This window comes from Dreissena polymorpha, chromosome 3 (genome assembly GCF_020536995.1).
Source record: "Dreissena polymorpha isolate Duluth1 chromosome 3, UMN_Dpol_1.0, whole genome shotgun sequence".
Lineage (NCBI taxonomy): Eukaryota > Metazoa > Mollusca > Bivalvia > Myida > Dreissenidae > Dreissena > Dreissena polymorpha.
The window spans coordinates 133995500-134011949 of record NC_068357.1 but is presented as its reverse complement, the minus strand read 5'-3'; the positions used below and the strand labels follow the sequence as shown (position 1 = coordinate 134011949).

General features: G+C 34.9%; 1 protein-coding gene across 1 annotated transcript in view; it reads left to right on the top strand.

The window, feature by feature from the left end:
- Positions 1-1026: 1026 nt before the first annotated feature.
- The window catches only part of LOC127871543 (dynein axonemal assembly factor 4-like), a 20431-nt gene continuing 5007 nt past the window's right edge, over positions 1027-16450 (top strand). Inside the window, exons 1-8 of the mRNA XM_052414582.1 lie at positions 1027-1244; positions 3842-3992; positions 5198-5331; positions 5865-5975; positions 12619-12715; positions 13033-13166; positions 15643-15743; positions 16320-16400. Of these exons, the coding sequence (XP_052270542.1) occupies positions 1122-1244; positions 3842-3992; positions 5198-5331; positions 5865-5975; positions 12619-12715; positions 13033-13166; positions 15643-15743; positions 16320-16400 (932 nt within the window). The 5' untranslated portion in view covers positions 1027-1121. The remainder of the gene's footprint in view (positions 1245-3841; positions 3993-5197; positions 5332-5864; positions 5976-12618; positions 12716-13032; positions 13167-15642; positions 15744-16319; positions 16401-16450) is intronic.

Below are 16450 nucleotides of genomic sequence, written 5' to 3'. Positions count from 1 at the left end.
TGGATAGCAAGCCCAGTCCATAAATACCACATTGATATCTTCCCGAAAGATTTCACTATATATTTTACCAGCGAATAACACCCACCTGCAAACAACGACCAGCGACCGCCTTTTTACATTCCAAAAAGTCTAGTTCTTCTTGAATGCTCTGAGCTTTTATGAGTACATACTTACAGCTCAGACCCGGTGTGTCAGAAACTGGGAGTTGGATTATTGCAAAGCTCTATCCCAAAGTCCAGTTTGAAAGCTAATTAATACATGAGCGCTTAGTAAACTGTTTATTGCATTATTTCTGGTAGGCAGAGCCTAACCAATCACTAATTTTAAAGAAACTGTGAACACAATTCATTCACATAAATTTGATATACAGAACGATCAACATAGTATAACAAAAGAAACTTTTTCCATGATGTTCCATTTATAATTGTTCAACCGTACGCTATGGAGTGGTAGACTCACTTTCATTCTTCGGCAAATGCACTGTAAAACATTAACTTAGGTGCCAAGGTAAAACAAAGATAGAAAAATTTCAAAGAACGGTAACACTTAGGCGATTTAGTTTAGCTGGACTTTGAATTCACATTTGAGATACCCGCGCATTACGTTGATACCGAAAGATGCTGTGAACGGATAAGGAATTAATTATTATCTCTCGATCCAAAAATAACACACTATTCGGACAATATCAGATCGAGCGTTTTGAAGTCCTGGACCCTGTAAAACATTGCATGACGGTCGGTAATTTCTTAGACCGAAGTAAGTCATCCACTGAGTCAAATTTTTCAACCGATCCTCATGTGTAACTGGGTAACAACTCACAAAGCGGGTCGCAGACTTGTTCACCGACTTTTGTAAACTTCAAATGATTAAAGAATATCTTAAACTGATAATTAAACGCATAACATTATACATTTATGAATATTAAATGCTCTAATGTGTGCGTTAACAAGTAAACTAGTCTTTGGAGAAACAAAGTATTGACGAACAATGGAACGACATAAATAGGTACGAAGTGTTTTGCAAGTTTTATAAACGTAGAAAATCATGCACCGTATCAAGGATAAACAAGTCGGAACACGGGGAACAAAATTTGTAAAATTTGAGTTTTCTATTACACGAACATGCCTTTAATAGTAAAAGACTTCTCTTGGGAACAAACCGACAAAGTTTTGTTTATAACCGTTCCATTGAAAGGAGTAAAAGCGAATAAGGTGGACATTTTTTCATCGGAAGAATACATGAAGGTATTTCGGATGTATAAATACTTTGGATAACATGAGCATATGATTGCTAAGGTATCTTTTATTGAACCGAAATGTAAATCGTACATTTATTTCACATTCCTAGAATGTTATTTTATTAATTTATAATTAAATATAGTAAAACAAGGAAATGTTCAACTTTTATTAAAATATTTTTTGAATTTTCACTTCTTAAGGTTCATGTTAAGTCCCAAAATGACCCCATATAGATGAAATTTTAAAATATAAAAATGATCAGTTATACCCAAAATAAGTTAATGAAATTTACATATGGTTGCAATAATCACATTTTTATTCCATATATGTACACAATTAAAAAAAACACACTCACAAATGGTAGTAATAATGTAATTATTATCAAAAATATTGCAAGGTATGGCAAATTCTCAATTTCATTAAAAAAACACAAATGCACCAAATAAAAACACCAACAGTATATGCAAGTTATATGTAAGGTACTCCGAGCATTGAATTGCGTCAATACAGCCCCACAAAGACACTATGCGTATTTCAAAATGAACATGTCAATGCCATGAGTCGCTATTTATAGATTTTGGAAAAATACTTACTTTCTGTGCACATAGCATGCGATCAATAAGAGTTATGATCTTATAAAATAAAATTAATGAAAATATATCCTTTTCATAATATCTCCATAACAATGACACTTACTTGAAACGCACTATTTGAAAAGAATCTTGATATAATTGACTCTCCTCCCGATTTAATTTCATCGGTCGTCCATCTTGGTCAGAAATGTGTATTGATTCGTATTTGCGAATTTGTTAAATATTGCTTATATTAAATATTTACTTTATAACGTAACTTGAAATTACCTCATAAACAAATTATACAAATTTTAGAACAAACGGATCGTGGGTAATTTATCAATGATCGATTTTGAAACGAAATATTTTTCGAATATACTTCCGGCAAATAATGGCTTCCTGAACAAGTAAACATGACAAGACAATAACAAATGCACTTTTTCATCGATGGCAAGGTTTTTATAGAAATGTAAGTGTACAGTTGGTTTAATATGTGCGTGTGCCCAACATTTGTATAATTCATTTTTCCGATCCCACAAATATTATGCCTAGATTGTTAATTGAAATATTGTTATGTCGACTTCCTTGAAACCGGATGTTTTATGCCCCACATGTTTAACTAACGTGTATGGAGTTCGAGATGTGACATAAACATGTTGTAATTTGTTTTAAGGTAGCCAATTAGTCGTCTTTCCGAGTCCTATATATTTCAAATGAACAATCAAAGTGTTTTCCCTTTTGGTAATATAGTTTATTTTTTGTAATTGTGTCATTTTGTGACTATAGATCTAATGAGTACTGTATTGCGAGTAAATAAGTAATTTTGAAAATGAAGGTTCACTGGTAAGTCCACCATACTTAAAGTAGTTCCCAATTATTGTGTTAACTTTTGACATTTTTTTTATGTTTTTCTTTTCCTTATTTTAGGATTGTTGGTGTGTGTTGTGTGGACTTTTCATTTGTAGTACCTAACATTAAGTGTATACAATATTTTGACCAAAGGAATTTGTTCAATTTAACTCCGTTTGTTATTTTGATAATTTCATGCATGCGCTGTATATTTCTTCAAAAGCAACATTTTGCATCATATTTTTTTTTATTAGCATTTTCTTATATGTTCTACAAGTGTTTACGAGGCTATTGACTTATAAATTGAATTTATTGCCATAATATTTATTGAAGTATTTCTATGTGAAGAATACGCCTTTTTACACTTTACATGAACCTTAAAAGGGAGTGTTTTCCTTCTTTATTAAGTACCCATAAAAGGTTCTCACAATTGAGAAAAAAGTTCAAAATTCCCTATTGATATTTAAACAATTTCCAAAGGGAAAGAAAATTGCATCAATTTCATTCCAAAAGTGCATCATATGCAAGTGACCAAATAAAATGAGCACTAAAACTAAACATTGCAAGCCAAAAGGCATGTAAATGAATATTTAAATTGGTTTCTGAAATTAATACCAAGCAATTAAAAAAGACCCTTTATTCCCAATCTGGAGGTTTTAGGACAGGAAATTTCCCAATTTCAGGGGTTTTTAGCGCACATTTTCCTAATTTGTACAGTACATTTGTACTGGTATTTTCCCAAAATGGGCTAAAAAACGCTGTAGTATGTTAGAAATGCAAATGATATAGTCGCACAAGCAATCAAAATGTAAATATTTAGTTTCTTCTTATATGATATATCAATTTGTTTTGATGGAATATTCTAGGGGTTTAAGTCATGGTGGAAGAGACACTGGCTTAAATAGAGAAAATCTAATTTGTGGATGATCTTTATATTATACAATAAAGTGATAGGTTATTAAATATTCAAGGGATAAGTTTATTTTTTTGGAAAACTGCATGAGTTGAAATGAATATTTAGAATGAATGTGGATTTACAGCTTTTCACTGAAAAACAACCTAGATTCTGGGAAATTTGAATTGTATCATGTACATAAGACAATGTTGGTTTGTGTTTTTAAGAAACGATTCTACACCATTTGTTTGTAACATTACTCCATATTTCTCTTTTTATTTGTTCAGATTAGTTACCCACCATATTTGTTCGAGTGTTTTCTGTATGCCCCCGTGCATGATTCTGACAGCGTTGCTCAGATTGGGAATGGGGCAGTGGTGTTCAAGCTGCTGAAGAAAGATGGAGAAAAATGGCCTCAACTTCAGTCTGACATTATTAGTAAGAATGCCTGCTTTTAAATATATTAAGTTGACTTTGCCGGCTATATTAGTTGGTAAGCGCCGGACTACAAACCAGAGGACCTTGTAATATATTTAGCCTGTCCTCATAACTTCTGTGGGGATTGTAATTGAAATCTTTTCTACAGCTATTTGCCTCCCCCCAATACCTCGTATTCAAGTAAGGCAATTGACAGATACTTTCATAAGTATTTGAATATAGTGCTGATAAATCAGCAAGCCCAGGTAGTGTTATTTGGTAAACTGACTGCCAATATATTTGAAATAGTGTCTAAAACTGCAAATATTAACAAATAAACAAACATTCTTAAGTATATATACATAGGCTGATATGCATGAAAACACTTTTTATGCCCCATGAAGGGTTGCATATAGTTTTTTAACTGTCCGTCAGTCCATCTGTCTGTCTGTCCGTCAGTCAGTCTGTCTGTCTGTCCCAAAACTTTAACATTGCCCATAACTTTTGCAATATTGAAGATAGCAACTTGATATTTGGCATGCATGTGTATCTCATGGAGCTGCACATATTGAGTGGTAAAAGGTCAAGGTAATCCTTCAAGGTCAAAGATATGGCTTCAAAGCGGCGCAGTAGGGGGCATTGTGTTTCTGACAAACACATCTCTTGTTAAGTGTAATAATGTTATACTTCAAAGACTTAGTGTCCAGTGGTAGTGCTAACCTTTTGAAGTTCCATGGTGCAATACAACCGTTAGAAAATTATTTTTACAAAATACATCTTTATCAATATTTGCCCTTGATATTTGTCAGCAATTTCTTATGAATATCAATTTAAAATAAAGAGTTAAAGCCTATGATATTTAGGGTTTTGAATTCTACCTAGACTTTGACTTTTGTTCAGACAAACTGTGAACAAAAAATTCCATAAAAGCGGATGGTGTCGTTCACTGCACAAGCTGATACTGGGATGATACTTTATGGACATGCATAAAGGCCATTTTGCCAGAGACTGGCTCATTTAAAGACTGAGCCTTCATTTATTTTGTTTTGTGCATCATTTGATTAGTTTTTTTAACTTTTATCATATTGAGTTTGAATATACACTACGAACAAGCTAGATGTAGCCGTTGTCTTGTGTTTTATTCTCAGCACAATATATTTTCCAGAGTTACAGTAATAGTCCTCATATTGTAACTTGGTATGAATTTTTTTACTTTCATTTTTCAGATGACAAAGATGCAATGAAGAATAAGCGACAAGAGTCATCTAAGAAAGCTGAAGAACGTTTGAAAGAGCAATCAAAAATGAAGGATGAGGTGAAGAGAGAAAATGAGCAGTATGCATTGAAAGAAATAATGAAGGTGAACTTTTTTTATTAAAATAAAACAGGCTTTGTCTGAATTTTTGTGCAAATTAAAGTTTGGTAAATGATTGAATTGAATTATATAATAACACTTGCATCAGTTTCCAGAAAATTGTAACTAAAACGCTCAAAATACTTATCACTCTAATGGGGTACAGACCAGTTACAAGTTTAAAAAATAGAAATAAGTTTAATCATTATTAATAAACTAAGCAAACAAAAAAGTTTTATTGATATTATATACATATTTTAAGGTGCCAATACTAGTCTTTTTATAAAAAAAAAAAAATTGCTGTTCAATTAATATGAACTCGACATTTAAAATGAATTTTTGAAATTTACATACTCTAAGTTTGTAGCGAAAAATGTTTTAAACATTGAAACATAAATACTATGTTTAAGAATAATGGAATGGTTTCATATTATTGGTAATTGTGGTATTGAACAAGAGTGGTGTTGATAACAATCATAAAACGCAGTATTAAAACATAGAAAAATAAATATGTAAATGACTGCTTGATTGCCCCATAGGCTGAGGAGTCTGAACGTGAGCGTATAGAGCAGCAGAAAGAGTCAGAGAGACGTAGAGCCACTGAGGAACTGGAGGTGTGGAAGGAAGAGCAAAGGCAGGCAGCAGAACTGGTATGTATACAGCAGTGACTGAGAACTCAAAGTGGACCTAGAATAGAAAGTATTTTTATACCCCCACAAACGAAGTTTAGGGGGGTTTATAGGAGTGAACTTGTCTGTCGGTTGGTCGGTCAGTCTGTCGGTCCGTATTAAGTGTCCGCTCTCTAATTCAAGTAGTTTTCATCCGATCTTCACCAAACTTGGTGAGAAGTTGTATCTACATAATGTCTAGGCCAAGTTTGAACATGGGCAAAAACTAGGTCACGGGGTCACTTAGTTCGTTTTAAACATTCAGCATGTTGTCCGCTCTCTAATTCAAGTAGTTTTCATCCGATCTTCACCAAACTTGGTCAGAAGTTGTATCTTGATGATGTCTAGGCCAAGTTTGAACATGGGCCTTGCCGTGTCAAAAACTAGGTCACGGGGTCACTTAGTGCGTTTTAAACATTCAGCATGTTGTCCGCTCTCTAATTCAAGTAGTTTTCATCCGATCTTCACTAAACTCGGTCAGAAGTTGTATCTACATGATGTGTAGGCCAAGTTCGAACATGGGCCTTGCCGGGTCAAAATCTAGGTCACGGGGTCACTTAGTGCGTTTTAAACATTCAGCATTTTGTCCGCTCTCTAATTCAAGTAGTTTTCATCCGATCTTCACCAAACTTGGTCAGGAGTTGTATCTAGATGATCTTAAGGCCAAGTTCGAACATGGGCCTTGTCGGGTCTAACACGGGGTCACTTGGTGCGTTTTTTAACATTCAGCATGGTGTCCTCTCTTATTCAAGTAGTTTTCATTCGATCTTTACCAAACTTGGTCAGAAGTTTTATCTAGATGATCTGAAGGCCAAGTTCAAATATGGGCCATGCCAGATCAAAAACTACGTCACAGGGTCACTTAGTACGTTTTACACATTGAGCATGGTGTCCGCTCTCTATTTGAAGTAGTTTAAATCCGATCTTCAACACACTTGATCACAAGTTGTAACTAGATGATGTGTAGGTCAAGTTCGAACATGGGCCATGCCGGGTCAAAAACTAGGTCACGGGGTCACTTAGTGTGTTTTAAACCTCACCATGTTGTCTGCTCTCTAATTCAAGTATTTTTTATCCAATCTTCACCAAAATTGGTCAGAACTTGTATCTTGTTAATGTCTACGGCAAGTTTGAATATGGGTCATGCCGGGTCAAAAACAAGGTCACAGGGTCACTTAGTGTCTTTAAAACATTCAGTATGTTGTCTGTTCTCTAATTCAAGTAGTTTTCATCCAATCTTCACCAAACTTGGTCAGAAGTTGTATCTAGATGATGTCTAGGTCAAGTTTGAATATGTGTCATGCCGGGTCAAAAACAAGGTCACGGGGTATCTTAGTGCGTTTTAAACCTCACCATGTTGTCCGCTCTCTAATTCAAGTAGTTTTCATCCAATCCTCACCAAACTTGGTCACAAGTTTTATCTAAATGATCTCTAGGACAAGTTTGAACATGGGCCATTCCGGGTCAAAAACTAGGTCAAGGGGTCACTAAGTACGTTTTAAAAATTGAGCATGGTGTCTGCTGTTTTTTGTGAAGACGAAATGCAAAATATTATGTGATAATGCGGCATGTGGGGGTATTCGTCACGTCTGTGACAAAGCTCTAGTTAACATTAGTACAAATAACTGAATAAGGCATGTGAAGACAATGACTTAAAACCAAACAATATTATTTTGTGGCTCAAAATTTTCAGACATACATATTTTGTTCTTAATTAATTACTTTAAATTATTGGACAGTTTATTATACAATTCTTTTTTACCGGAATTCTGCCCTGTTGCGTTTATCTGGTGACACTTTGATCATGCATTTATACAACCTAATTAAGGTAATAAAACCTAGCCAATGAATGCAAAAAGGCAATCGACCATAACATTTGCATTATAGGGTAAATACATGTGTATCGGTAGTAGACAATTGTTTCACCCAAGAGCTTCAAGTGAAACATATATAAAAGTAATTTATGCTATACCCCACTGTATTTTACAAGCATATGCTATTATTCATTGATTAATAATGCATACCCATATTGATTGTTGATGCAATATTTGTTTGTGTCTCAACATTTTTGGACACCTTAATTTGCAAAATATTTTGTGTATCCTTATTTAAAGTAATGAAAGAAAAATGTGTCAGTTATTGAAAACTTAGTGTTATAATGGTATAGTTAAGACAGTCTATGAAAAACAGGCCTAATGCATGTGCAAATTTAATTCAATATTAGCCTGTGCAGTCCACACAGTCTTAGTGGGACAACACTTTACAAAAATGCATTTAGTCTGGAAATTCCCAGAGCTCAGCTGCTGTCAAAAGACTAAAAGGTCATTCAACTACCTTGAAATGTAGGTGTCCGAAAATTATAATTATATTGAAATAAATGCAAAAAATCAATGTACAATAATTTTCTTTTGATTTTTAGCTCGACTATTATATATGAAATATATATAGTGGAGCTATCCTACTCACCCCGGCGTCGGCGTGAGCGTCTGCATTAGCGTCTGCGTTAGCGTGCAAATGTTAAAGTTTTCGTACTACCCCAAATATTTTCTTTGTCCCTTGACATATTGCTTTCATCTTTTGCATACTTGTTTACCAACATGACCCCAACCTATAAACAATAGCAGACAACTCTATCAAGCATTTTGTCATAATAATGGCCCCTTTTCCACTTAGAATATGCAGCAAATGTAAAAGTTTGCGTACTGCCGCAACTATTTTCAATGTCCCTTGACATATTGCTTTCATATTTTGCATGCATGTTTACCAACATCACCCCAACCTATAAACAAGAGCAGACAACACTATCAAGCATTTTGTCATAATTATTGCCCCTTTTATACTTAGAATATGCATATTGATAAATCTATGTTAAAGTTTGCGTACTACCCCAAATATTTCCTATATCCTTTGACATACTGCTTTTATATGTTGCATACTTGTTTACCAACATGACCCCAACCTATAAACAAGAGCAGACCACTGTATCAAGCATTTTGACCCCTTTTACACTTAGATAATTGAACCTTTTGCTTAAATTGCCATAACTTCTTTATTTATGATCACATTTTATTATTACTTTGACAAAACAACACTTACCTGAATACCACAATTGATTCCACCCAAACAATACCCCCAACCCCCCCCCCCCCAATTTTTGTTATTTTTTTTAAACATAATCTAATAAATTACCACCCTCCCCACATTATACCCCCCTTTCCCCCCCCCCAACTTTTTTTTTCTACATCATCTTATAAATTACCACACCACACATTATACCCCCCTCTCACCCCCCCCCCCCCAAAAAAAAAATTATTTTGTATTTTTGTATTTTTGAAAGATCGTCTTATAGATTATTGTTTATGAACAATTTCCCCATGATGGCTAACGTTATACTGTCAAGCACTCGAATAGTCGAGCGCGCTGTCCTCTGACAGCTCTTGTTCTTTTTCTGCTTGAAAAATAAATTAATAGAACTTCACAGCTTTGTCAACTCTTGCCTTAAATGATATATAACAAAAAGTAATCAAAGCGCTGAAGGCAAGGAATTTGTTTGCTGTTGTATAATCTTAGACGCATCTCAGTTGACAAAATTATGTTATAGCTTTTTATATTGCAAGTTTAAAATGACCACAACCAATTCAAATTTATAAAGAGTGTGTCTTAAAGCACAGGTCGAGATGTGTTTTTTTTCTTCAAATAATTGATACAGCTAATCAGTGTGCACAGGCTAATCTTATTAACCAGGTTTTCCTAAGGAAAAAACTGGTTATTAGATTGGCAAATGCGGGCGGGCTGGCTGGCTGGCGGGCTGGCGGAACAAGCTTGTCCGGGCCATAACTTTGTCGTTCATTGTGAGATTTAAAAATCATTTGGCACATTTGTTAACCATCATTAGACGGTGTGTTGCGCGAAAAAATTACGTCAATATCTCCAAGGTCAAGGTCACACTTTGAGTTCAAAGGTACAAAATAGCCATAAATGAGCTTGTCTGGGCTATAACTATGTCATTCATTATGAGATTTTAAAATCATTTGGCACATTTGTTCACCATCATGGGACGGTGTGTGGCACGAAAGAATCACGTCAATATCTCCAATGTCAAGGTCGCCACAACTAAAAATAGATTTATTTTAAAACAAACTTACAAAGGGGGTTAATTTTGTTTGTTCATTTCAAAAGTTCAGTTTAAGTTGTCTCCCTTTATCAGATTTTTTTTCACAATGAAAACCTGGTTTTGTGACAATTTTGTCCCTTGTTTGACATGCATTAAGCCTCGTTTTCCCTGAAAGCAGCCTAGACTGGCCAACGTTGTCTTACAAGCTGTTAAATACTTTTGAATACATACACACTATGTAGTGTATAGTGACCAGTGGGAACTATAAACAGGCAGATGCGGTGGTAAGCCCAGACGCTTTTAGCATTCGTTGTCTGCTTAATTTTACTGCAGTTATCCACACAGGCAGTCACGGGTTACAGTTCCTAGCGTAGTTAAGCCCATACTGATTTGCAAAATTGCCTCTACATTATTTGTGAGCTAACGCTCACAAATAAAAACTGATAACATACTGCTTCCTTTATAGGTCAACACTGTTTAAAACGCTGTTGGGTGACTCCATTACTTTTTACCTGAATACATAGTTATTTACCCAATTACGCAAATGTAATGGTCAATTGCCCTCAGGCATGCATCTATCAGGTTTTATGACAATAATCTGGTTGTAAAAATTCATGATTGAAGTGTCACAAGATAAGCGAAATCAGGGCAAAAGTCTGTAAAATAGAGTGGTGGAATATACTGTCCGAAAACTAAGAGAATTAATTATGGACGAAATTCTGTATGTCTACAAATTAAGAGTCACGAAAAATAATTATTTTGGCTAAAAAATAGGGTGTCCGAAAACTAAGAGTTATTTTTCATCTCTGCTGAATTAGTAGGCAAAGCAGGAGTACAATTTCGACAGTTTAAAAATCTTGCATACATCTACAATGTATTGCAAATTTTCCGCCAAGCTTATTCAATCTTTTAAGATATTATTAACAAACTCTGATGGATATTTGTCTTATTACATAATTAAAATATATTATGTTTAATTTTCAAATCAGTATTGTTTTTCTAAATTTCTCAATTTAGATAAAACTCATTACACACTTTTATACTATCAGGTTAAGATTGTCAAAATAATCCTCATGGCATGAACTCAGCTTTATTTCAGCATTGCTGTAATAAAAATGTCATCTTAGTTAGTACTATCACAGTCTGTCTTTCTTTCATGACATTATTTCATGTGAATCATGTCTTTATGCTGTTTCTTCTTTCTCACCGCCCTGTTTGCTTTCTGGTATTCTGCCCAAGACTCCTGGCTGGTGATCTTCTCTTGCCTCAGCTTTCTTCTCTTAATGCAGAGGTCCCTGATATCTGCAGTCACCCATGGCTTGTTCTTCCTTCTCTCTTTCCCAAAAACTTCTTCGACCGATGACAGCAGGACTTCCTTAATGTTTTTGGTGATAGTGTCAATGTCATTGTCTACTATGTTCAGGGCTGCAAACTTACTGCCTATCAGTGCTTGAAATGTCTTTTCTGCTATCTCTGAATCTTTCAGTTTCTCCATTTAAAATCGTATCGGAGAGTTCATGGTGATGCACTTGTTCTTAAGCTTCAGCTTGATGGTGGTGAGTACTAAGTCATGGTCTGCGCCAGATATATGTTTTTGTGTTGGCCTTGTTTATGTCGATTATGAGGATGTTTTTACAGGACCTTGACTATTATGTGCTCTAACTCTTCATAAAACTGTTCACTAGCTTGCCTTCATAGTCTGACGTAGGTGCGACACCTGAATAATAATGATATTGTGAGGTCTTGTTAAGATAAGGATAGAGATGGGCTTGCTTAAGACTGGGGTGCAACCGATAACGCTGTTGAAAGCCTTCTTCCTTACGATGAAAGCAACCCTGTGGCGATGTTTCAAATTCTCCCCGCTGAATCATATCTTGTGGCCCGAGTCTGATGATGTTTCTCGGAAGCAATGCCCCCTGACCTCGGCTAGTCAGATGATGCCCCAGCAGTAGCACTTCAGCTTGTGCATAAGTTTGTGGATCTTGCCACACACATCGAGTCTTCTTACACACCATATTCCTATGGTTGTTTCCTTTGTTGCCAGCTTAATTTATTTATAAGCTATAGTTGCTAACTTGTGTCATCCACCCTGGAGACTTGCAGTGGAGTGCGCCGTCATTGTTATTCAGGTTTGGTATTCTGTTGTCTTGTCCTCATAATTTCCTTTCAATGGGCTTGAGTAGCTGTTGGCGGCGCCTGTCTCCTCTCAAAGAACTGGAGCAGCTGGTTGTACAAAACGTGCCTGCCCCCTCACTTTGTTTTGCCTGCTAGTAGAAGTGGTATCTAGGGTGTGGTTGGGTCAAGATACTTGAACCAGAAGTTGAGAGTTGAGTGTCAGGTGAGAACCAGTTGTTTCTGTTGTCCGAATGGAGATGCTACAAACAACAATAGTGTAAAGAATTCAAAATGAAACACGGTTAAAATACAAAATATCTCAGGCAGTTGTGACTGCTCCATATATTTTGTATATGGTTTAGACAAAAATGCAGTATTTATACAATATAATTGCAGGAAAAGCAGAGGTTGTTAGAAGAAAGACGCAAAGAAGAAGCAGCTGAAAGAGAAAAGCGAAAAGAACAAGAAAGACTCCATAAGAGACAAACAAGAGGTAAATAAGCGTCTGTATTGAAGCATCAGTTCATCCAAGAATTTAATAATAGAATCATCATTTGTGTCATTAATGCTTCAAAATGTTTTAATTCTCATCCACGAATTCAAAGTGAAATTCAAAATAGCTGGACTCATTAAGAAAAGAGATATTTCAAGAATATTCTTTAATCTATGTTTTTGGTTCAGATCAAACGTCAGCTGTGCTAGTGCACTAATTATTTTTTAAAGATGCAATACTATTGTCTGCAAAAATAACTGAACAAAAAGATGTTTAAAGTCCATTGATATTCATTCTTGTTGCTTCTGTAATTTAAGGCCAGAAAGCCAGTATATTTGAAGAGACAGCGCAGGGCGCACCAAAGCGTGAGACTGGGAAGATAGCAGTGTCCTTCACCCAGCGTCAGTTCCCCACCCCTGAGAGGGAGTCAGTCAGACCAATGGAGGATGAGGTAGGATATGAGTGGAAAATAAATGATTACTGGAGCCATTATAGGAGGTGGAACATGAAACCAATATCAGCGCTTGTGTTAAGTGATGTCTGGGTGTAAATTATGCCACAAAATGGCAGTCATATGTACGTTTCACAAATGTGGAAGTCCCTTGGACTTCCAATAATCTCTATATACAATGTTTCCTTATCTACACTGGGCCCGTATTCACCAACCGATTTTTAGACTTAAGAATAGACTTAGAACCAAGAAAAAAGTGTTCAGTGTTTGAATATATACAGGCCTCCACTGGTGATTATGTCATTAACAAAATGTTCTATATGAAAAATAATATAGAAAGAGGTGTTTACTGCAGAGTTTGATCCAAAATTGAAGATATTATTGAATATTCTAATTTAAAGAATTTTCTTTATTCTTAGACTTAAGTCTAAGAATTGTTTGGTGAATACGGGCCCTGGATATACAAATCTCAACAGTTAATCTTGTCATTCATTCCGTTAATGCGAAAAGAATACACATTTAAGTTTCAAAATAACAATTCACATGTATTTTGTGCTGTCCGTCTGTTGATAAAAGCGTGCCAAAATTTTGATGCATAATGTACAGTGTCAGGTGTTCAGCATGGTTGTATTGTATTGATTTAATTATGTAAAAGTTTTTTAGTTATTTTTAACAAAATAATATTTTAAATAATTTAAGGGCATTAAATGATACATGAAAATAAGTATGTTTGATATAAAAAGGATGTGTAAAGTTTTTATTCGGTACTAGGTAAGATTTATAGAAAGATGAGTTTTTTAATTCTCAGAGAGTCACTTGCATTTTTGCAAGTGTTCTCTTACATTCAATCTAATTGTCTTAATTTAAATTCATCTGTTGATTGGTATAAGTTATGAATAAATATGAACAGTGCTTGATACTCGCACATTGCATCACCTTATACACTCATGTTCAATGGGAGTCCATGAATCCCACAATTCACTTTGTATATGCAATTGAAACATATTTGAAACATGTATGTATCCGGTAATCAACACATACAGTAGGGTTTACTATAATGCTGAAATAAAAGTTGAACTTAAAGCTTTATGTCTCAGACGTGCCAAAACTTTAGGCTTGGAAGTCAGGACTACATGTACCAACTTTTGAAAGCTAGCAGTATCACTGCTGCTTTAGGAAGGATTCGCATTATTTGCTCCCTATCAAGTATTTATGGTAATGTTAGCACACCAAACTTTTTTCATAATCCAACAGGGAGGTTGTATATTGGAGTCAGTCTGACAGTCTCTTTCTGAGAACAAATTGATATAAGTTTTTGCAGCAAGAAATATCGACATTTCTTAAATTGGAATACTTCGTCATATGTAGTCACCATGAAGTGTAGATGTGAAAGACATTTTTTCAATAACATTGATAAACATATATCAGATTAACGTTTACTCACCTTTAAAACATAGCTGACAATCTATTGAAAATGCTCTTTTTTTAGCTCATCTATTTTTTGAAAAAAACAAGAGCTATTGTCATCATTTCATGAGGATACTGTACCTGGCAAGTTGAATTGACCTTGATCTTTGAATGACCTTGACTCTCAAGGTCAAATGATTAAATTTTGCTAAAATTGCCATAACTTCTTTATTTATGATCAGATTTAATTGATACTTTGCCCCAGAATCCGCCCCCCCCCCCCAAAAAAAAAAGTATTTTTTTTTCCCCATTTTTTTTTATTTTTGAAAGATCATCTTATAAATGACCACACCCTCACACTATACCCCCCTCTCACCCTTCCCCGACCCGACCCCCCATCAACAAAATATTGTTTTTTTAAACATGGTTAAAAAACACAAATATTTATATTTATTATTGTATTTTTGAAAGACCTTCCAATCATCCCACCCTTGAATAACCCCCCCCCCCCCTCCACTGAAAATTTTTTTTTTGCATTTTTTTTCTTTTAAAAAGAAAAATAGATGAGCGGTCTGCACCCGCTAGGCGTGCTCTTGTTTAATATACACCACAATATGAGATAGGGCAATATATGCTTTTCTAAAATTATGTCAATACATGCACATACAATTGGAAAATGTAGAAAATGTCTTATTGATTATGGATATCCAAATTTGGTTTCTCTTTTTCACTATAGTTAAAGAAGCAAGTCGAAATGGATTTCATGTAATTTTTAGTGTTTCCAGTGATTTATACCTTTATCCCATAAGAAGCAAAGTGAAAATGTGCAAACAGCATAAAACCAGAACAGCCTGCAAGTAACTCACCGTCTGTTCAGGTTTTATGCTGTTTGCTGCTCATCAGTATCTAAGGTATGGAACTGAAACCTTTAAAACTTGGATCTTGTAAGAAAGGCCTTTAATAAAATTTAACTTTATGAGGGACTAGAAATGCATCAAAATACGTATCTAAGTGGTAGAGGGTAAAGAAGAAGCCAAACTAAATTGGTTGTTGTGTTTCTTTTTTGCAGTGGCTCAAGAAGCAGGCTGAGGCGAAACGTATCATAGAACTGGAGGATGAGAATCTCACAGAGGAAGAGCGCAATCCAGTCTGGCTCAGAGATAAGGGGAAGTAAGTGTGTACAGCCAATGTTGGCTCAGAGATAAGGGGAAGTAAGTGTGTACGGCCAATGTTGGCTCAGAGGTAAGGGGAAGTAAGTGTGTATAGCCAATGTTGGCTCAGAAATAAGGGGAAGTAAGTGTTTACAGCCAATGTTGGCTCAGAGATAAGGGGAAGTGTGTACAGGGAATGGTGGAAAGTTCGAAATATAGATTACATTTGCAGGAATTATTTTCTTATTAAATATAAGTGGATTTTTTGTTTAAAAAAAATAAACTTTCAGGACTTAATGTAGTATAAAAGAAACAAAATTCATTAGAAATACTTGTAGCATGTCAAATATATTGCCAGGAAATCTAGATATAAATAGCAAGTGCTTTGGTTAAATAAGATTTTTATTTTAAAACTAGGTGGAACATAATTTATTTACTTTCGTTATTCAAACTTTAATAATACTAATACAATAAAGTACACTTGCTCATAATAATGTGCATATTAACTTTATTCTTGTTATAAATCAAGATAAATCTTTACTTTAATGTTTTGTAATTGTTTGCAGTGAGTTCCATGTTTTGTAATTGTTTGCAGTGAGTTCTTCAAAGCTGGGAACTATGAAGCCGCAGTCAATGTGTACTCCCATGCCTTGAGACTAAACAACACACTGTACTCGTATCCTTTCAGTTTAAGAAGATTTAAGAAATAGTAAGGTATCCATTTTT